The sequence below is a fragment of the Rhinichthys klamathensis genome, unplaced genomic scaffold (assembly GCF_029890125.1).
Source record: "Rhinichthys klamathensis goyatoka isolate OS25496 unplaced genomic scaffold, OSU_Roscu_1.1 h1tg000256l_1, whole genome shotgun sequence".
Lineage (NCBI taxonomy): Eukaryota > Metazoa > Chordata > Actinopteri > Cypriniformes > Leuciscidae > Rhinichthys > Rhinichthys klamathensis.
The window spans coordinates 691,426-714,736 of NW_026606778.1; the positions used below are offsets into that span (position 1 = coordinate 691,426).

A 23,311-nucleotide genomic window follows, 5' to 3' on the forward strand; every position below is an offset into this window, starting at 1 on the left:
TAAACATGAAATGGTCCATACATCATGTCCATAAAGCTAATTTGCATAAAGTTAAAATTCACATAGCTAGACTAAATTAATCCTGGACTAAACTAAATTAATTTTTTAATATGATTAAAAAAAATTGTCATATCACTTGTGATATTATGCAATATGCACTGCAGCAGTTTATATATTTCATAACACTTTCCCACCCGGAATGTTAGTTTTTAAGTGCAAGAAAGATTATTCATTGTTCAGTTTGTTCAGATGGTTTGTTCCAAAGAGCCAGTTCTAAAAGAAATGATTCACTAAATCAAAAAAAAAAGAAAGAAAAAAGATTCATACCTAAAAGTATTCTCTGGGCATTTTACATTTAATTTCTATAGTAAACTTGCGGTTTATCACTACGTTTCTGATTAGAAAATATAGGTTGGGTCAGCTAATTCTCCACAACAAAATACACAACATTGTTGCCAATATAAATATTAATTAATAATGATATATTTAATAATATTTATTTCACAATATTCTTTCCAACTGAACAAAATAATCCCTTATGGTATGTTCACATACAGTGATTAGTCATTACATTTCAATGAGAACATTTTCTTTCTTTTTTTGCAATGCTTTATGTGTGTATCCAGCGATGCGACACAGCTGAGAAAAGTTTAACTTTATTCAAACAAGCATTATAAAAAAAATATGCATAAACAATTTCTTTTTTAGAAATTGTCAGCATAATTTTGAAACATTTTATTCGTGATATTATTCAATTTGCATGGCTGTAATATATTCTAATATATCCCCCCCCCCCCCCCCCCCCCCCCCGCTAGCAATACATCTCAGTTGTGCAGCCCAACCTCTCTTTTGCTTTGTGAATCAGTTCAACCAAATCATTGAATTAATTTGATCGCAATTCAGACATCAAATTCTTGTCTCAATATCAAATATCATCTGGAATAGGGGTTCGCAAGAAACAAAATGCACATCTGTGTGAGTACATTGGGAGTTTTTCAGGAGGGGAGGTGCGATTTGCTCTCACCCCTCTTCAAACGAGGAAATATTAGGTGGTCTCAGCCCCCCCAACTAGCTTGAAGCTGAGGATGTGGCCTCTGCATGTGCAGCTCAAACAGAAATGCCACAGCAATGTGCCTTTGCTTACAAATCTTCCCCAGACTCACCGCAACCCCACAGATCTCCCACATTCCACCTAAAGAGTGTTTAGTCTTTCTGTTGTTTGACTTGGTAACAGTGGGAGGAAGAAGATGAGAGAGGAACGGGGCGGGGGGGCGGGAGACCCCAGGCACGTTCATGATTCACTGAGGGTTTCCTCTACTTTGCATCTGACTCATCGGATTGGAAACGTCTGGTCGTGCTAATGTACTACAGTGGTGACGACCCCACTTCTGGACGACCTGTAGTGTTGATGTTAGGCAGATGCATTGCTCTAATGAAGGAAGACGAACGTTTTGGGTTATTCTCGAAGTATTCCAGACCCTCGACTGATTAAACAGAGTGTCAAGGGCCTGGAATAGAATTTACGGCTCAAACGTGTGTGTTTGCACAAGGCGGAGGAGATATCTCCATATAACTTCTCTTACCATAACAGTTGCGCCCGTCTCCACTGTAACCTGTGGCGCACTGGCACGAGAACAGCTGTCCCTCGCCCGGCACGCACAGTGCAGTTGTGTCACAGTCATGATTTCCGGAGTAACAGGGGTTCACATTTTCTGGCTCGGGTTCTCCAGCTGAGAAAAGAAGGCAACAATATATAGGATTGTAAATAGGAACACAACAAACTGAGCTAATATCACAACAAACAAATAACTGCTTATGTAATATCAATGGATAACAACTGAATCAGTCCCATTGAAAACTTAGCAAAGGGAAACACTTCTATAAAAGGGGGTCAAAAGAGGTCAATAGTTAAAGCTGCAGTCCGTAGCTTTTCCTCTTTGTCGCCATTTCTCTGTTCGAAATCTGTAACTGCAGTGATTCGCGGAATTATTATCTTTACGTGGGTTTTAAATCGGCATGAAACAGCGCGGATGAACACAGTGCTTTGAGGCGAGTGGTGCTGTCAGTCACCGCGCTGTGTGGATACTGTCATACAGAATCACAGATTCACTTTTTGAAAGTTCGACCAACATAAGAATTTTCATAAGAAAATGTCTTCTGAACAAGTAAGTAACATCCATTTTTGTTCTGACCAACTAAGGGGGAAAAAGCATTCGACATGATAAGCTTCGTTAGATTTAATCAACGCGATTTACAGCAACCGTGCAAATTATAGCCTACTTTGTTCTCAAATTGTTCATGTTAACAACATCAGCATTGCGTGACTAATGTTAAATTTAATGTGTTTTATGGTTACCTGTGTAGTTCAGAATTCATATTCTCCATAATAGCAAAACGAGAAAGGCACAACAAAGGAAACTCCATAAGTGTGTGAATTAAGAAAACGTATTGTTACACGATTGAACTATTGAAATGTCTTATTTGTTCAGCAGAAAAAAGCCGTCTCTTCTTCCGTTTTGAACCCCTTCAAAACACGGAGTTCACGCACTTTTCAAAAGCCCCGCCGATGTTTAAATCCATTGTGTTCGCATGAGACGGTTTCTTTCTCTTTCTCTAGCCACCTTAAATCCGAAGTACGAAGTCTTTTGGGTTTTATAACTGCTGAATCTCCAGTTGACACTGATGATTGTTGTTTGGATCTCTCTGGATGCCATAAGTTTAATTATGTAAAGTGCTGCGAGAAAAGCCTATACATCTAAACATCTCGTCACGCGCAGTATAGCCGGCTAGCCGAAACTCCTTCTTTATGTGTACGGGTGTGACGTATTGACGCAAAGACATGCTCGAATTTCCCGCGGAAACCCACCGGTACCACTGGAATTAAAATCATTATTACAAGCTAACCGTTTTGAATCTAGCTATGGCAAGCAGATAGTTTTGACCAGTGGCAGAATATGTTTTTTTTTAATATAATTATTTTGGATTATTTTTAACTTAAAAAAGTTACGGACTGCAGCTTTAAGGCTCTTTCACACCAAGGACGATAACTACAAATATATAGCTTAAAAGACCCCCCTGTGGTGAAAATCAAGTTTTTAATGTTGTTTATGTGGTCTTTTTAATATGCTTTAAGACAAACCATGTGCAAATTCATAAGTCAACACCATTGCTGAGTATTTTCTCCTAAAAACTGCAGTGAACCAAAGACAGTTTCTAAAATCGCCTGTGTTTCTTCCATAACAAACTACCTTGCAACCAATCACGACAACGTGCCGGTGGGCTTTAGCATATCATTAACTATGCCGCGAAGCAGGGGAGTCTCAAGAGAAGCCAGGTTATCCCGGTATATTTTTCTGTTGATATGAAAAATCATGTACATTTAGCGATATAGAGGGTGAATGAATTATGTATATGATGTACAGTATATTACGATGTTATGGTGAACTATACGCCTTTCTCCACTGACGTTCTGAGTTGGCAGCTGTCTGTCTCTGAGATGGCGAACGGGAACATGGTTTGTGTAAAAATAGCAACACATTATTAGCTGTTTGATAACATAGTCAAGCAAAAGGCTAATCATATTAATTACCGTTATGTGTCCGTCCGACATTGTAGAGAGCAATACATAAAACGCATTACCAATCTGATACATTGACTTGTAAACGACCCTGTATAATTCACTCTTCCAATTCTTCTTGATCAGTTACTAGTTCAAACATATATGGTTAAATTAAACCAGTATTTCCACTTTTCCACAGTAAAGTTGAGAGTGGATTAGGTATTCTAAGCTTGTGTGATTGCGTGGAGATGGGGCTAATTTGCATTTTCACTGTAAGAATTTTTTTTTTTACAGCTGACAAACAAAAAAACACTGACAATCAGAATCTATCCTGCTTAGAGCTTGAGCATTTAAAGCGTCAGACGGCAGAACCGCAGCGCACACTTTATTGCGCACACAACATTATTGTCCAATTTATAGGCAAGACAAGTAGTTTGTTTAGGCATGGTTTGTTGGGAAATTACAAACCTGCGCACATATATTCAAACGAATTTAACTATAGAATCAATTTTTAATGCGCATGTGAACGCCATCAAGTCACAGGTTCGAGTTTAAAGTCTGTTTAGAGAGAACGCCGTCGTCTTAGTGGCCCCTAATGTAATAACAAATGATAATTTTGCTGGAAGTGAATCAATCAAAACCAACTTTAGCCGGAAATAACATTATTCAAAATCGCTATAAAGCCAAAACAATCTCTGTTACCGTAAATTGTATGTTTATCTCTGTAAAGCTGCTTTGAAACAATCTCCATTGTTAAAAGCGCTATATAAATGAAGATGACTTGACTTGACTTGACTGTATTGACCGTATTTCTCCCTAATTTTTTCTCCACTGACATTTCAGAAAATTCTTCAATCAAGACTTTTAGGCATTGACACAAAGCATTACAAAATATGATTCAAAGCAAAGCAAAAACAAATAAACAAACAAAAAATAACGAGAACATTTGCATAAATCTCACCCCTTCCTTACAATCGACTGCAAACTCAGATTCATTTCTGCCTCCTTCCACCGATATATTGAATCAATACTTTTTTCTTTTTCAATAACATTTGGGTCCAAACAACATTGTAGCCCGTTGACTTTCACTGTATGGATAAAAAAACACTGATACATTTCTCAAAATATTTTCTTTTGTGTTCCGCAGAATAAAGAAAGTCATACAGGTTTGCAAAAATATGAGGGCCAGAAATTTATGAGATTTTTGTGTGAACTATCCCCTAAATTTACCGAAAAGTATGTTTAAAAGCGCCTTTTAAAAAAGAAAATAGTGCCAAACATGACTATGGCAAGGAAAAAAGTCCATATGATGAACTATATGTCATAAAACACTCAAATGGAGACTTCTGAAATGAATTTTTACTCCCAGAACCCCACTGAGTAGCTCTATATTGAGCTTTTTTTGTGCCAGTTTATAATATTGATTGATTATACTGCTGTTTGTTCAAGATACCAAACTAATTCATTCAGTCACTGCAGATGTCTTAAAACCTCCAGCCAAAGTCAGCATCCTGAGAGGAGGTTTCTTAAAAAAATAAGTAAATAAGAATTATTGATGGAACTTTGCTATTACAGCCATAGGGAATACTGGGACGTCCGCGCCGGACATGACTTTATTCTTAGTAATGTTATATAACCACAGACCTTGAGTAATGAGAGTCTTTGTGATAAATGTGCATTCACAGGTGTTAACATATGGAGAGGTGTGAACACTTTGCTTCCCGCCAAACCAACACAATTTCAAATGGTCCGTATGTTATTTAAATTTGACCTTGGGGGTCAAAGTACCTGACCTGGAAAACACAACACCTTTAAAAGGGTCTTTAAACACAGGGTGGTTCACACACCATTACTAAAACTACAAGTGACATTACCAAAGCCCTTTAGACCAAGACAACAGGACTTCGTTGTGCTCTTACCCATTAGGCCTACCATGAGGGACCCATTGTTGGGACCCTTGGGCCATGCGGACTACCTTCACCCCCCACCCAACGCCTACTCATCACGCATTAAAAACAGCTTGATTTCCTCACCCTAGGCCAGGGACCAATTTGGCCAATTATCAAAGCCAGACAGGAAGACTTTTGTTTGAAGTGAGAGAGAATAAGAAAGACGGTCCCCTTTAAAGTGACTCCACAGGGGAGGGGGAAAAGTGGAGAGAAACTACAGGACAAACGTTGCCAAAGTTGGTCCGGGGGGGTTCTTTTTAACTTTGTGCTAATTAAAGGGACAGGGGGAGACCAGTGGGGCGGAGCGCTGGTTAACACAAGACTTTGAGGAAAACGAAGGGGGTGGATGCACCAGTGGGAAACTGTTGTCGCAAGTGGGAGAGAAACACTCCTCATGTAGTTCACACAACTAAACTTGTGTTAAGACAGAGTGTGTGACGGGGGCTTCTGGAGGACTGAGCTTATGCCAGAAGAAACAGAACCCAATACACAAGCTTAAAGTAATTGACAGACATAAAACACTGACCATCAATTTTCTACACATTCATCTAAACAAACCTAAAGCTTGATTTACACAATTAGGACATGTTTCTGGACCAACATCCACCCATGCAACCTAAAAAGTTAGCTAAAGCATAAACCAGTGCTTGCTTTAGTTAAGTTAAACATATGGTTCTACATTTGAAATGTCCAAGGTGAATTAATCTTAAGAAATATTTGTAAAAATGTCTTTCAAATCTATATATGATATTTTATTTCATTTGCGAGAGAGTTTGTTAATAATTTATTAAATAATTTTAAATGAATGAACTGCACCATGGTTAATTATACATTTGATATCTACAGAATCAGGCTCTTGTGGTTGGACAATTTCTCATCATTATTTCTTCATGTAATAATAAATAAATAAATCCAATAAAATAAAAATAACAAATAAATGGAAGAGCCTGTTTCAGTGGTAAAGAAGCATAATCATACTATTAATGTATGTATGGCGATGATATTATTTTACGGATTCCGGTAGCCCAAACAGTCGAGTAAGGAGCGTTAGAAGTGCCAAGGTCATGGGTTTGATTCCCAGAGAATGCATGAACTGATCAATTGTACACCTTGAATGTAATGTAACTTTCAACAAAAGTGGCTACCAAATGCAAAAATGTAGATAAGAGCTGCATTTGCATGACAAGAAAAAAAGCATCAAGGGTGTTGCCAAGATGGCCACAGAGTGAACGGACTTCCCTTAAATGGACCCTGAACAAATTCCACCAGCCCCGGTTGTGGAAAAAAACGACTGCTTTAAACATCATCAACCACATGAAACTCTAACAGCTGGTCTGAAATGACTGAGAACTGAGATCCAGCCACATACCTCTACATGTTCACAGTCAGCGGGACCATAATGACATGTTATACGGTCACACAAGCGTGTGAATCCACCTCAGTCTAATCTAATATGCTTTTAGTCAGATCAGATCTTATTAGCCTATGTTTCAACACTGGTCTAATTACTACACGTCAGTCGTGCCGAACAAACTGGACAGACAGTGGCAGCTGTGTTTTCCAGCCTCGGCCAGAGTCCATGCATGGCTCTCTTGGGTACAGGGATTCCGGGGTGTCCTTCTGTTCCCATAACATCACTCTGCAACTATTCCTCAACCCGGCCCCGTTAGGGATACTTTGTCTGAGTTAACACAACAATAACAGCAGTATGAAACTTATCACACCCACTGTTTAGGTTAGCCTATATATCAACATCTGGAGGAGACTGTGCTCCCCGAACACTAAATACTCTCACAGGGCATGATCTGGCTAAGAAACAACCTTGTAGGTGACTAGGGTTGGGTATCGTTTGAATTTGAACGATTCCAATTCCGATTCCGATTCCTTGTTTTGATTCCGGTTCCTAACGATTCTCGATTCCGATTCTTTTAAGAGGCGGGGTCAAAAAAGTTAAGGATATTTTAAATGAGCTAGCTAACCAACAGTCTTTCTGAAGGAAATAGTCTGACCTTCTCCATCAATTTTAATTCTATGAACTTTTAACTTTTTATGAACTTTACTATGAATTTCTCACAGGGCTGTTTTCAACTACAATATAAATATCAAATCTATGAACTTGAATATAAATATTATAAATTATGAATATATTTTCACAGGGGTACACTTTCCTCAAGAGAGCTTTATTTTTGAAAACCTCATGAAAACACATTTACACATGAGTGTATGATGCTGCAGATACTTGAACATGTTACCGTGCTCCCACTGATGGGCTAACCTAGGGCTGTCAAAATTGCTCAAAAATGACGTTCGAATATTCCCTCTAAAGAAACCACATATATTCGAACTATCGATCTGGTTGCGCATTTTGTCAATGACGCGCATTACGTCAATAACAGGACAAATTAATACAAAGAGACATAACTACTTGTATAGGTAGTTTAAGTTTAAACATATCTGACAACGTATTAACTTACACAAAAACAAGTAAATCAACTAATGGCCAAGACCGCAGACCTCACTCTCGCTCAACCGCAGGCTCTCTCGCTCTCTCTCTCTCTCTCTCTCTCTCTCTCTCTCGCCCTCACGCTCTCTGCGCATAACGGTTTAAATGAACAACAATAAACAAATGTTGAGTGCTGATCAAGAGTTTTGTGCAAGCAATTTAAGGTCACGACTCTTGTCCTAAATATAGCAGGCTTCATTCAGTGATTGAAACAAATATTATTAACATTAATTGAAGTTTACAGTATATATAACCGACATTGAACGCTCCGAGCGAGCTGTGGTAAACTGCTGCTATAATGGCTATTTTTTCGGGGGCGTCGGGCCACGCCCCCTTGGCGGGCTCTGACGTGTATGATGTAATGCTAGCTCATTGGCGCACACGTTGGAGGCGCCCCCACCATTGGATGTGCAGTTGCCGCAGCACAGCCAATGAGTGAGCCAGACACTCACAGTGCTAGCTGTGCAGCTGGAAAATGCGTTTTGCCACTCGCAAAGCAGACAGCCGCGCTTCTGCTACCGCGGGCGTGTCCGGTCGGCGGATTGTGAATCGAAACTAGGAATCGAAATTTAAACTTTTGAACGATTCCGGGAAAATCGAAAAGCTAGTCCCGGTTCCAATCGATACTCGATACTCGATACCCAAGCCTATAGGTGACCAACCACATCTTATTATTTAGTACATAAAATCTAGCAACTAGGTCTTGTGATTTCAGTTTACACAGTGACAGCAATTATCAATTATGAAAAAACAATAATTGTATGGCTTTCCAACTAGGGATGCACAAAAAGCAAATTTCTGGACGATATACAATGGCTGATAAATGGACATTAAAATCCTGACCTATTTTGTCAACAAAAAAAAAAAAAAAAAGCATTTTAAATGCTACAAGAGGGAATTTAGGCATTTAGCATTAGATAAGGATAAAGGTAATCTAATATTAATGTAAAAATAGGGAATGATGAGAATGAGAATGAACAATATACAGTATTGGCCAGTGTATATAAAATTTTGACTGATAATTATATATGATATATGATGATGTATTGGGCGATCCAACTTGAACACAGGGTTCAAAACAGCCAAAATAACCAAAACGCACATCCCTATCTCTGATGATACGCTCTTGCATAAATCAGGCTTATTTCATGTGTTTATCATCTAATGGTAAGATGACATTCATTATAATGCAATGTTGTATCTTCACGTATGAACTTCCATAATCCATAACAAATCCATAGCAAGCGAAAGGAAGGTCACATCAGGTTTTGCCGATTGAGCAACTCTAAGAAACTGGATCTTATTCGACCCACAGACTAGATACAACACAGCTGGAGATACACTCATCCCAACCCCACTTATCATCCTAAAGTCAGCGTCTACAGCATTAGTCAGGAACTACAGGGCCATACAAAGCATAATGTGATGTGCCTTTGTCCCACTAAAGCCTCTCTTGGGAACAACACAGCCTTACAAGGTCACACATCGAGTGGGGTTAAAAAAGAAACGTTTGATTTATTCCTTGAGGGAACTCACTGGATAAAGGGATTTGTAACAAACTGCACACGCAAAGCCCAACAAACTGCTACAGGCTCACTTCACAGACATAGTTCATTTTAAGTGCAGACCTTTCTCTCCAATCTGCCGTCTAATGCCGGGCCGTGGTAGAAAGCAGCAGGTGGTTCGGAGTGGTTATCTTAGACCTCCTATTTTGCATGATGGGAAGGCAGCTGAAAGCAAGCCAGTGTAAGTCCTGTGTGAGAGCCAGACGTCTCATTGCCACATCAGTCAGCATGTTAATAAAGAAACTATGCCAAAAATGAGGGTCGGTCTAAACGAAGGATGAGAAGGAGGCCATATACAAAGAGACTCAGTTTCTTTTCGATTAGGAAGGTTTTTCTACAGAAAATGAGAAGAACATACCAAAACAATCAACTGATAGGCTTTTTACACTTGAAACTGTCATTCTAAACGAGTTTAATCAAACTAACGTGACCGTCAGGTGCAAATAACAGACTTCTCTCAGGTGATGTATGTAGGACTTCTCCAATCATTTAGACTGCTTAGATCGCATTCATCTGCTTCCTCTTTTGAGTGCGACGCCCACATATCACAATCCAATCAACAACTTTTCTATGTCTATAATCTGTTACACTTGGATATACATCACTAAATGGAAAAACGTTTCTGTCGCTACTTCAGTTTCTTCGCTACTTTAACAATGCTGGTGTTTTCACAGGGTCTTCATACCCTGTGACAGTGCTGGCAGCCTACCTCCGAGAGGGCCGATCTTGTTGGTGATGGCGTATCGAAGGATGCGCTCCTCTTTGACGTACATAACAAATATGCGCTCCATTCTCAGCTCTTGGGTCTCCAGTCCGCTGCGGTGCCCGTGACTGCAGTCCCTGTATGTGATGTTCTGTTTGACCTGGAAAGTGAGGGTCTCTGCTCCGTTTTCAGCTGACACGACTGTAAACTCACGCGCTGATGATGAGCTAATCACTGAGAAGGATTAAAAAAGACAAGATTTTAGAGAGTTCAATCAAAACTTAACTTTAGCTGGACAATAACTTTATTCTAGAGCTGCTGTAAAGCCAAAACAATCTCTGTTGCCTTAACTTCCTATTATCACTGTAAAGCTGCTTTGAAAAAATCTATATTGTTAAAAGCGCTATATAAATGAAGGTGAGTTGACCTGACTAGTGGAAAGCAATTCACAACAAACTTTGGCTCTTCAATTCTAGACCCAAAATCCCACAGGATTTGATTGTTAAGCATCCTCATGTTCGGCAACATGAGAACTGCTTTTATTTAGGGTGCAAGATCAGACAGAGCTTCCTTTGAAAGGAAATAGAGGAGACAGGAGACGTCACAAGATCTATTTTTTTAGCTTACATTTTCCCCCTTTTGTATTATACTGAATTTGTGACTTTTTTTTAAATTAAATTTTTTATTTAACTAAGCCATTTTCAAAAGGCCACAACTCTTCACAAATCTTATATCATTCAAAAGGTTTGGGTCAGTACAATTTTTATATGTTTTTAAAATAAGTCTCTTATGCTCACAAAGAATCAATTTATTTTTATCAAAAATACAGTAAAACCGTAATATTGTGAACGATTATTAAAACTTAAAATAATGTTTTATTGTAAAATTTTTTTTTAAATTATTTATTCCTGTGATGGCAGAGCTCTAATTTTACTTCAGTCTTCAGTGTCACATGATCCTTCAGAAATCATTCTAATATGCGGATTTGGTGCTCAAGAAACATTTATTATTATTATCAATGATGAAAACAGTTGTGCTGCATAGAAAACAGAATTAAGCAAAACTAAGATTACATTATAAATGTCTTGACTGTCACTTTTGATCAACTGAATGAGTCCTTGGTAAATAAAAGTATTCATTTACTTTTAAAAAACGTACTGACCCTAAACTTTTGAACGGTAGTATACAGTATGTTATTAATTCGATTAATTTGTGTAATTCATTTGATCTATTTAAGTTATTCCATTGACAGTCCTGGTAAATATAAAACAATATCTTTGAAAGAAAATTCCATCAGGAAAAATGCTCAGAAATTGGATCAAACAAAGATGGACAGATATATTTACTCCCTAATTACTCCCTTCAGAACTTACATGAAGGATAATACTGGTAAGTGTCCTTAAATGGCTCCATCTGCACTGTGGCACCAGGAGGGATGAAGGGAACACTGCCTTGTAAATGAGTGTCCACATTGAGGTAGTTCTGGGTATCCAAACCCGTAGCTGTCTGGACGATGCTGAGACGCTGGTTACCGGGATAGAAGGTCACATCGGCACGGCGAGTGAATTCGGCACCTGTGAAACAGAATTGTCCCTTTTCAACATAACTATTTTAAAGGTCGTTAAAAAGCAGTGTTGTGGCTCACTCATTTTACTGCAAACAAATATTAAGTCAAGAAATAAGATCCAGATGGGGGTTGTGACCCTTATAATGGTGTTTGATGAACATTTGGGGCTTTTCGGAAAGAAAAAAACAGGCTTTTTCATGCAAAGTGAAAACATATTATCATAACAATGGAGCACCTGACTTAAATTAGGGGAAAGGTTTGTTGTACATGCCTTGGATATCAGACTAGCAAAGCCCTAGTGGGACTCTATTAGTGAGAACAAAACCGCTAAGCCTAAAATCTCACAGCAGGAGGCCATATGTTTTAACAAACATGCAACACCATAAAAGAGGTAGAAAATGAGATCATGACGGCCTCACCGGTGATACTGAAGCCATTAAGGCTGTTTGGCAGCTCTAGGGCAAAAAGCCAACCAAACAGACCTCCAATGGGGGCCACGGGCATAAGGGCCCAGCCCACCGGCTCCGGGACCTCACTGATGGCAGTGTACGCTCGCCCATCGCCAACCACGATGTAGGCGTGCAGGTCGATGCTGTCCAGCTGCACTGCTGTGCCACCCACCAGCACGGTCCCTCTGACCTTTCCATTCACACGATGAGGTGCACCTGAGGACAAGTTGAAGACCAAATCATGAATATGAAAATCTTTTGCAAGTCTATGTGGATTGCTAATTCATTCCCGGAGTCAAGAACTAAATCTGAGAGGTTAAAATAAGGATTAAGAAGGCAGAAATGTCATTTTTATTAAATGATCAATAGAGTGCTGCAGAGATGATGTTTTTTAAACCAATCTCAAAGTAATGGTACGTCCAAGTCCTCCTTAAAAGATTGCATGTACATTTGTACATCAAGTCACTTTGGTTTGAGCAAGATGGCGATGGACCTTTTCTACAAAAAAAACTCTACTCCTACAAAATGATGAATAAAGAATGTGCATCAGTGTTTTTGCTTTTTTTAATGTTTTTGTTAAATTTATGAAGGTGCAGTAAATAGAATCATTGTATATTTTGTTGTAATTGTACAATACTATCGAATTTTGTACATGCAACTTATTTTATACTTAAACAAATTTTTTTTAAATTTACAATCAAATTATTTATTTCAACAGATTTACCAACAATACAGCCACTATTTTTCTCACTGACATGCCCCCGACTCAGAAACTCGGAAACTCTGAAAATTCTGAGTTTCCCACTTGTAATTACGACCTTGTGCTGGTTCAAGTGTGTTCAACTCGTAAACACACACAACATGACTTGAATGCACCATTATCACCACCCTGTTCCCTCAACAAAAAAGCCAATAGGGTTTATTCCATCATTGGCTTTTGGATTATTGCCCTCAAAAGCTCTAATTTCTCCAGTTACTCAGCTGTTTCAGAGTGGTTTTGGAAGGTTTTCCCTCTCCACCACCACCCTCACAGGCCACACAAAGCTCCTACTGTTCACACGCATATCCAACAGCTGAGGAAGCTTTTCCACTGAATATTTTCTCTCAGAAACAAATGTCTGTCATTCAGTACAAGCCAGACGTGGCGCTTTGAAACGGGGCTCAAGTTTTCTTTCACACTTAGGCTTGTAGTGGATGTTCACAGGTAGCTTACAGTCATACAAGGCCAATATGATGTCATTGTCTTGAAAAGATCCTGTTACTCAGGCCCCATGAGAGCCGCAGAATGATTCACTGGGGAATTCCTGTCCAAAAGATTTTCCAAAAGATCAAGTGTTTCCGACATAAAACCTCCCACAAATTTGGCATGGCAGCCACAACTATTACGGCAGAGACTGTGGAATAGGCTAAGTTGTGGGTATTACCGCAGCCACTTAACACAAGTGTTCGTCAATTACAGACAATTAGCACACAAGTGAAGCTGTTAGTAAACGTTTATGCTAGGAGATGTGGCTAGATTTGACAGAAAACAACTGCATGGAATTTGCATACCTAACCGGCACAACGTGTGTGCCAAATCGAAATTGTATCTACAAATTCCTCTGCATTACAAAAATAGATGTTTTCACCCCTAAAAATACTGTGTTGGAAAGAGAAACACTGCTAATATGTCCCCAGAGGTGTACTGCAAATGTTGTTCATACTTTCAGAACAAGGTCATGTTATGTGTGGCTTTTACAACGGCTCTTTTTACAACATTCCCGCTCCAGTCTTACCGTTTGGCAGGCAGTGGCGGCCGTTGCCGTAGAATCCTGAGTTGCAGTGGCAGCAGAAGCCAGTGGAATAGTCGGTGCAGTGTGCGTTCTGACTGCACTGCTGCTGAAGGCGCTCGCACGTCTCTTTATTATCAGTTGAGTAATGGATCACTGCAGGAGAGAGACGGAAAGACTGCTTGTAAATAGGCTAGTAAAGTCAAACTTATCCACTGTTTAAGTCACAAGTTCAATTCCTACACAATCTTTAATTCTCTCTGTATTGTTTTGTAAATTAGGGATGCACCGATATGAACATTTTTGCCGATAATGATAACCGATAATGCTTTATATTTGAAAGCCGATAACCGATATATTGGCCGGTAGATCTAAATCCAAATGTTTATAGAATTTTTGAGAGCCTGATTACAAAAACCAAAATCTCATCATATCCCAAGCACACAATTATAATGATGTTCTCATTATACTTTTATGTAGCCTATATGACAGACTTGCATGTTGCACTCAACTGTATTTTCCTTTTCAAAGTGATTCCAATCATATTTTAAGCAATTCAAAACCATAACGGCGAACAGTGCAAACAGTGCACATCTGAAGTGTCTCAGCTGAAGGAAATAATCCATTATTTATCGGCTTTAATATTATCGGTCAAATTTTCTTATCGATAAACATAACATTAAAAATGAACATATATCGGCCGATACCGATATGGTCACAATACTTGAATCAAATAATCACAATACTTTAATCAAAGTAAAGGTGCATTTAAAAAAAACTACTGAACTATTTACTGATTTACAGACATTTAGATTGGAGTGAAAAGGAAATTAATTTTGTGTAAAATTGTGTAAGTTTCTGGTGTAAATGTTTATGTTGTTCTTTTGTGCTCTTTTGTTAACATTAAAGTATAATTGAATTTGCTAAAACAAATTATACAATTTGGCTAAACTTTCACACACTTTCTTCTGGTTACTGTTGCTAACTTAATCAAGCTTTACAGAACATCTAATAGAAATTAATGAAAATTTACATGAATAGCATAATATTCATTAAAATGTGCTCATAAGTGATAAAAAATGGATTCAATATTACTTAGTATAAAAGAGATATATTACTGATATATTCACCATACCTAGAGATTGGCATGGGGAACTTTCCATAAGATCATCTCTCAATGCAAATCCAACAAGCTATTAGGCTAACTGAAATAAAACCATGCCAATCTCTAGGTATGGTGAAGAGAATGTGATGATGCGGGGCTATTTTAATTCCAAAGCCCAAGGAAACTTTATACAGGATGCATAGTATCCTGGATCCATGAAATAACTGGCCTTTAAAAATAAAAATCTGCCTGCCTCTATGGGAATTTAACATAGGGGTGTACTGACTTATGCCCCCTATATTTGATCAATTTCAATTTCAGATCAATTTCCAAAAGACGATTTTTTATTCCTCTTTTTAGTCAACTTTAGCATGGGTGTATTTACTTATGCTAAGCACTGTACATTAGAAAAGAGCAAAAGCTTGTCTGAGAAGACATACGGCAATAGATGCTAAAGTAGGATTGGTCAGTAACATGTTTAGGGCGGGGCTTAGTGAAGGTTAAATTAGCAAAGGTTCCATCTGTATACAGTATATCAGTATTGGTTATGGATCACAATAATTAAACTCTCACCTCCAGAGTCAAAGTTCACTTTCTCCTCAACACTGAACACTTGGCCACCAGAGGGGTGAGGTGGGACGTCCTTCACACGGTTGGGGTACACCTGCAGAATTGCGTGCTTTGGTAATGGCCGCTGGGGCTGGGTCACATCCTCCGGGGGGAGATTACGGGGATCGGGATGAGGGAATTCGCCTGGACCTGACACTGAGGGCTGAAGTGGAGATTGACCAAAAGGTGCCTCCTGGTTGAGACGCTCCAGTAGGGAGGAGTCCTGCTCTGGCTCAAGGAACTCTGTTGTGGTGGGATCCTCTAACTCTGGATCGATAGGGTACTCATCCTCGTCTGTATCTGTGTAGTCTTCATCAGGAAACACAGCGTCCCGAACTGGGGGAGCTTTGGTTAAAACAGCCTCATGTTGTGCAGGAACCACATTCTGGAAGGAATATCCGTTTCCAACGTGGAAAAGCCAAACTCCAGGCTCTCCTATGTTTCCCTTTCTGAGGAGAATTATAATATTAAATTATAATATTATCATTTTAATCATGGTAATTTAAAAATAATCAGACTAAGAAAATATATTTAAATGAATGCTTTTATTGTACTATATTAATACATTATAATAAAATAATATTGATAAATGAATTTAGAATAATCATTTAATGTTTGTTCTGCTTTACCTTTTTTATAATTTGGGGAGATATACACCGTTCAAAAGTTTGGGGTCTGTATGTTTTTAAAAAAAATTAAATTCATACTTTTATTTAGAAAGGATGCATTTATTTGATCAAAAATGACTAAAATATTAAGCAGCACAACTGTATTCAACACTGAAAATAATAATAAATATTGACTGGAGTAATAGCAGCTGAAAATTCAGCTTTGCCATCACAGGAATAAATAACATTTTAAACATTATAAACATTTCAAATATTTATACATTTTACAAAAGTTCTTTTATTTTAAGATATTTAAAAGTTATTTTAAGTCATTTTATTTCAGGGGAAGTCTCCAAACGCTTACTGGTAAAGGTTCTTGACGGACTGCTCGTTGCTGGTGACGCTGTAGTAAGGCCCCTCTGTCCGAGAAAAGAAGAAGTAGGACAGCTCTCCTCTGGTAAAGCCCACACGAGCAGGAAGCTCAATTTCGACATTGTAAGATTCTTTGGGCCGTGTCCCAAAAAACTGCAGGCCATCCTCAGGGTATAGAAAGAGTGCATAAGTATCCTTCTCATTGTACGCAAGCACCACTTGGAACGTGTTTATCTAAAAGAAAGAAGAGATGGCCATTACTCAGGGCTCCAGAATTCTGTGCAGCACTTTAGAAGGTAATAAAAAGACTTTCAAAACATATCACCTGTAAATAATCCATTATACAGTAAATCTATCTAACATGTTTAACTAAAGAACTTCTTTTTCCTTACTTTTGGACAAAGTGATCTCAAAGAGATTTGCTTTCTGTGTACATCAATTGGTTCTGGAATTCTCAACCATCTAGAACTTCAGCCGTAACCCAAATATGGTGTTTCTAAAAGCTTCACTGATTTTACAAGCCAAGTGACCCATCAAATGTGCCCCCCACAAGGATTCCCCACATCAGTACTATCTGTTGCCTTCTTTTGGCCCTGTTTACACCTGGTATTAAGATGCGTTTTGGTCGATCAGATCACAAGTAGATGAGGGAGACAAATTCCATTTCACACCTGGTATTTTAAATCTCTTTTGTCCACTTTCAACCACTTCTGTCCTGATTTCTGTGAGGGACTAGCTCTAGAAGCGGGTAAATATATGGGTTTTTTCAGATCTTTCGATGTAATGGACAAAACAAGCTTGCACAATTTACATATGAACGTGCTCAATTGAAAGCTCAGATGACGGAAAAACATACGGAGAGCAGCAGTTTTCATTTCTGATATGATAGCACCAAGCACCTGCGTGTTAGAAATCAGGAATGGTGAGAGAACATTGTGCTTGGTACATTTTTCATCTTCAAACCAAACTTGGGTCTCCAGCCGACAAAGTTTAAATCCTGTCTAGCTAGCGCGCTTCCCAAAGTGTTTACGCGTTAGGTCAGTAGGCAGAAAGTAGGCAGTCTTTTGCGGCTGTTTGAACTCATTCAACCACATGTGCGTTTAGTACCTCTGGAAGTGGTCAAAAGTGACTACCTAGACTAACTTGAGACTTTTTAAACCCCGATTACATCTGTATTTACCGTCGTCCACTTGTGATCGATAAAAAAAATCTTAACCTGGTTTGTTGTTTTTCACATCTAGTTTTACTGCACTTAACAGACCACTAAAAACGTTTTGAGTGTAGTGTGACTCTTGGCCATGTCAACTGTGGCAGATATGATGAAGAGGATCAAAGGATATTAGCCAGTGTTATTTTAGCGTTATTATTTATATACAAATATAGTATTTATTCATATTTTTAATTGGCTTTAATACATTGATACATTTTTAGTTTTCATTTTAATTTTAGATTTTTAAGTTTTAATAATTTTGTTGCGTTCTTCAGTCATTTTTCTTAGTTTTTGTTCGTTAAAAAAATTCTATTATTTAGATTTTATTTATTTTTATTTTAGTTTTAGTCATTTTAGTACTTCATCTTATACTTATTTTATTTCAGTTAGTTGACAAGGCAACATTTCCCATTTCTCTCTCGTTTTATTCCAGCTTTAGTTCAATTAACAGTTTTTAATAGTTCACTGCCCAACTAGCCTCTCAATTGTGACTGCAACACTTACATGTAAAATCAACATCAAAGGCAGTTTGCAATCCATTTTACATTCATAATGTAAAATAATTCCAAATGAGCCTTGATATACAAATAAGGATGCTTGGTGCAGTTGCTGCATAAATGGAGCGAGTTACATTAGTTACATTTCCATCAAAGATTGTGAAAGCGAGCATTTTTTCATCTTCTGAATAACTTGCAAAGATGAGCTGTTCCCAATAACGTAAGGAATGTGTATTATGAAAATAAACTGGGTATATTTTTTTAAGCAAGACATCCAAATGATATTCAACCCAGATATTAAGATGCCCTTCCCCCTTTCCAGCCTCTCACGTACACACACACACACAGAGGTTGTGTGTGAAATTCCTCTCCTCTGTTTAGTAATCCAAGCTGTCCCCGAGTAGAGCTATCACCTCCACAAAACAACCCCCAATTCCAGAGAGACAATGCTGCATCTGGCTTTCCGAGAGCCTCAGGCTGCCTCATTCCCCAGCATGCATCCCTCCTCGATCCCCTCACCCAACCCTGCAGCCTTCAGCTTCAAACTCCTAATTGCAGGACCACACTGCCTCTGAGCAGTGCAGAAACACACCCATAAACAAAATCGTTTAAAGATGTTATGGTGCGAAAAAGATATTAGACCCCCACAATGTAGGGGTTTATTAGCTTGAGATGCACTACATCAATATGCATCAATAACTATTTCTAAAACTTATTTCATTACTAATTCTAAGGATTTTAATACCTTTTTCTTGTTATTTGTTATATTGTATACTGTATTTCTTTTTCTTGTCATTATTTGTTTTGTGTATAAAGTCCAACATTTGCGGAGTATCACCTCCATAAGCCCGTCCTTCTGCACTGACAGACATCTGGAGGGGGCACAAGACTAGATATAGTGCTTTAAATCCTAAAGGAAAACAAGATATCATCCCGAGATTTCCACCATTTAGTCCCCCTGAGCTTCAGCAAACTGCAGAGAGACCGAGCGGAAGCGTAGTAAATCAACTCAAGGATGTGCTTTCTTCAAACAAGCCCTATGGCCTACAGCTATTCAATTGCAATCAAGTAAAATTTAGTAAGCAAACATTGCTTAAGATAGTAAACAGTTCTAAAAGCATGCAACCTTTTAGTCAGGAAAGATGACTGCAGTTTGACCTTCCACCCAGTATCCCTGCAGTGGGAGCTGTCTATCTAGCTTCTACCAAGTGACAGATGAATCTGGGCCAAAATACCAGAGTTTGATTGGATGGACTACATTTTATGTACATTTTTTTATATATATTTTTCAATTCTAAATATGCTGAGTTCATTTATTATTTGCATTTAGCATTGTTCTTTTTTCTGCTGAACAGAACCCAGTGGAACTCCTGGGGATATTTACTCTGGGGATACAAACATGAATATGAACATGGCCTTGCGCAACCTCAACAAGAGAAGAAATGCTGCTTCCGGAACCAATGAATAACAAATGCTAATATTTTATGAGCAGAGCAGCTGTTTCTGCTCAGCAGTCTGGACAAGAGAGCCAAACATGCACTAGAGGCTTGCAGAAGGACCCGCTCATTGATGCCCATTGGAATAAAACACTGAAAACACTCAGAATTCAGTTCCATTTCAGCTCTGAAATCACTTCACTTACACATCAGAACTGTTACATTGCTAAATGGAAATATGGTCTGAATGTGAGAAATGCATTTAGGATATATGACCAGTCTACTGAGAAATTCACCTATAATAAATAATATAAAACTGGATTTTGTGCCTGTAAATGTGGATCAGCAGATACATTACTGTTTAAAAGTTTGGGGTTGGTAAGACTTTTTTATGTTTTTAAAAATAAATCTCTTATGCTCACCACAGCTGCATTTATTTGGTCAAAATCACAGTAAAACAGTAATATTGTGAAATGTTATTACAATAAAAAAAACAGTTTACTATTTTAATATATTTTAAAATGCCATTTATTAATGTGATGCAAAGCTGAATTTTCAGCATCATTCAGTCATCACCAGTCTTCAGTGTCACATGATCCTTCAGAAATTGATGATGATTTATTGCTGAAGAAAAAAAGTAAAATCCGTGATTTTGTCAAGATTCTTTGATGAATAGAAAGTTCAATAGAACTTGTGTAACTTTATAAATATTTTTGCTGTCCCTTTTGATCAATTTAATGTGTCCTTGCTGAATAAAAGTATTAATGTCTTCTTTTTTTTTTTTTTACTTTAATGGTAGTGTACACTTGATGATTTACTTAAAATGGACCACAGAGCTGTTATGATGGACATTAGGGAAATCCAATGCTAAATGCAAATAATAAATGCAACTTACCATTTTGTGTTAAGTTGGCATAGCAAAAAAAATGACCAATTAAATTTTTTTTATTAATAAAAATAATCAATTTGATTATATTAATAAATATAACAAGATTTTACTATGTAACAATATTTTATTAAGTTAATGGATTATTACATTTTTTAACTGCATTTTTGTCTGCTTATGTACAATAAACTATTCTAGTACTGTGCTTGATGTCCAATGTACAATTTGACCCTAGAAGCAAAGCCAGCTGGGAACCACTGCAAACTTAATAGGATTCAATAAGCCCATCAGACCCCCAGAGAAACACTGTGGCTCTGAGAATCTAAACCCTTCCAAGTCATTACTCAGCATTTCTGTGGTATGCGAGGTGTTGATAAGACCTAATCACTGAAGGTGACGGGGACAATTAGGAGCAATTCAATTTCCACCAATTGTCCCAGTGAACTGCAGGTAAAATGAAAGGCTGAAGGGCTCTGGGATAGATTAGCGGGTTCTGGGAGACGCTATTGTGTGCGCAGCCCCCCTCTAGGCCTGAGATTAGGACAGATGACCAGCTTTGATAACCTCTGCCTAAAAGGAGCTCAGCTTAAGCACCACTTACCCGATTGGATGGGCCGGAGCTGCGGGTGAGCTCCTCATAAGCTGACACGTTCTCCCAGGTGGCGACGAAGGCATGGGTAGGGGTGAACGTGGCATCTGGAAAGCCTCTCCTGACATCCGCTTCCGCCCGCTTCAGCACGGTAGGAGACTCCGTCTGCCGGTAGAAGATGGATCCTTTTCCTTTGCTGGTGTCAATGTCAGCCAGGAAGGGGGCGATGACAGGGAAGTCGGTGGGGAAGCCGTCATCCACGTACTGCTTCTCCATGGGAAGATCCTGAGTTGAGATGATTCCATTGGTGGCCACCTGGAACGAGACATTTAAAGACACAAAACAAAATGAAAACTGTCCATGGTGATCTTATTTTTAGAGTAAAATCATACAGTGATATGGTCATGTTTGACCACTTTGGAATTTAAATTAAAAAATGACTTTAAAATGTTAAACTTTTACATAAAAAAATAACTTTCGTCACAGTTTATTTGGAAACACTTTATTTTACAGTGTGTACATATTACATAATGTTACATGCACTTACCATAGTGATAACAGCAAATGATGCATAATTACAAGTAACTAACCCTAAACCAAACCCTAACCGTAACTCTATAGTCAGTACATGTAGTTAATTAATCTTACTCAGTACTTAAATATATAATTACACTGTAACAAGGACACCTTAAAATAAAGTGTAACCCTTTATTTTAAGGTGGCGTAGTTACATTGTAATTACTCAAGTAAGTACTGAGTAATATTAATTAACTACATGTACTTATTATAGAGTTACGGTTAGGGTTTGGTTTAGGGTTGGTTACTTGTAATTATGCATAATTTGCTGTTATTACTATAGTAAGTACATGTAGTAACGTGTAACTATGTCACCTTAAAATAAAGTGTTACCAAAGCTTTCTAAAAACATTTAAATTCTAAAAAAAAAAAAAAACTGAGAAGAAATTACAAAAATTATTGTGATAAATACAGACAGAAATAAAAATTTCATATAACATAATGATGTAATTGTTTTACAGTCTACAGGGACATGCTCATCTCAAAATAACACATTTTTTTAATACAGCATAATCCTTTATTTATTATTATTATTTGAAGATTTTTTTTTAAATCTTAGACTTTGCTTAAAGTCTTTATACATCCAACTTAATCCAGAGATTGATCTAAATCAAATCCTAATCTATTTATATTTATTATATACTTTTGTTACATAGTTACTAAGTCGGTACTAAGTAAGACATTACAGTACGAGATACGCTATTTTTTTAGGCAAGACAACAACAACAACAACAACAACAACAACACATTACCAGACGCTTGATGTACTCACATATAAGATAGTGAAGGACGCCTCATAGAAGTACATGGGTTTGGTTAGCGTGATCACTTCAGAAGTCTCATCGTCCCCCTCTTGCAGAGTTACATCGCCGTAAAACATCCCATATGGATAGATGTCATGTCTGTGGATAGCTGTGACATGGTGGACTGTCCAGAAAAGTTGTAAAAAGAACAGCGCTGTTTTGCCCCACGTCATTTTAAAGAACAGCTAGTACACATGCAGCCTGTATACATGCGGCACTCTCAGAGTCAATGAGTTTGAGTGCGCGATGATGATGTTGGGCATGAAGGTGGGAAGATTGTGATCCAGGCGACAGGCACTCCACGGGACGGGAGGGTTTGGGGGAGGTCACGCGGACGTTGATTGGCTAACGGGTGACACTCGGGACACCGTCTGCATTTCATTACATTTAAAAAAGAGACGGATTTTTAAATGTATGGTCTTCTTAAATAATTCTTTATTTTATATTATAAAAATATATATTAATTAAAATGTTATAATATTAGCATCACAAAATAAAAAAAATAGCTATTTCTAAATTTGAATGCATCATATAATTTTTTTTTATTTTATAGTGA

General features: G+C 38.0%; 1 protein-coding gene across 5 annotated transcripts in view; it reads right to left on the bottom strand.

Annotated features, from left to right (window-relative positions):
- The window catches only part of nid2a (nidogen 2a (osteonidogen)), a 46,900-nt gene extending 23,927 nt beyond the window's left edge, over positions 1-22,973 (bottom strand). For 4 of the 5 annotated variants that reach the window (XM_056267246.1, XM_056267244.1, XM_056267245.1 and 1 more), the window contains exons 1-9: positions 22,725-22,973; positions 21,389-21,691; positions 16,751-16,992; positions 15,743-16,227; positions 14,071-14,220; positions 12,266-12,511; positions 11,653-11,853; positions 10,286-10,513; positions 1,584-1,730 (exon numbers count right to left, since the gene is read on the bottom strand). In XM_056267246.1, the coding sequence (XP_056123221.1) occupies positions 1,584-1,730; positions 10,286-10,513; positions 11,653-11,853; positions 12,266-12,511; positions 14,071-14,220; positions 15,743-16,227; positions 16,751-16,992; positions 21,389-21,691; positions 22,725-22,928 (2,206 nt within the window). In that variant the 5' untranslated portion in view covers positions 22,929-22,973. The remainder of the gene's footprint in view (positions 1-1,583; positions 1,731-10,285; positions 10,514-11,652; positions 11,854-12,265; positions 12,512-14,070; positions 14,221-15,742; positions 16,228-16,750; positions 16,993-21,388; positions 21,692-22,724) is intronic. The other variant, XM_056267247.1, reaches the window with a different exon arrangement.
- Between the last annotated feature and the right edge of the window lie 338 nt (positions 22,974-23,311).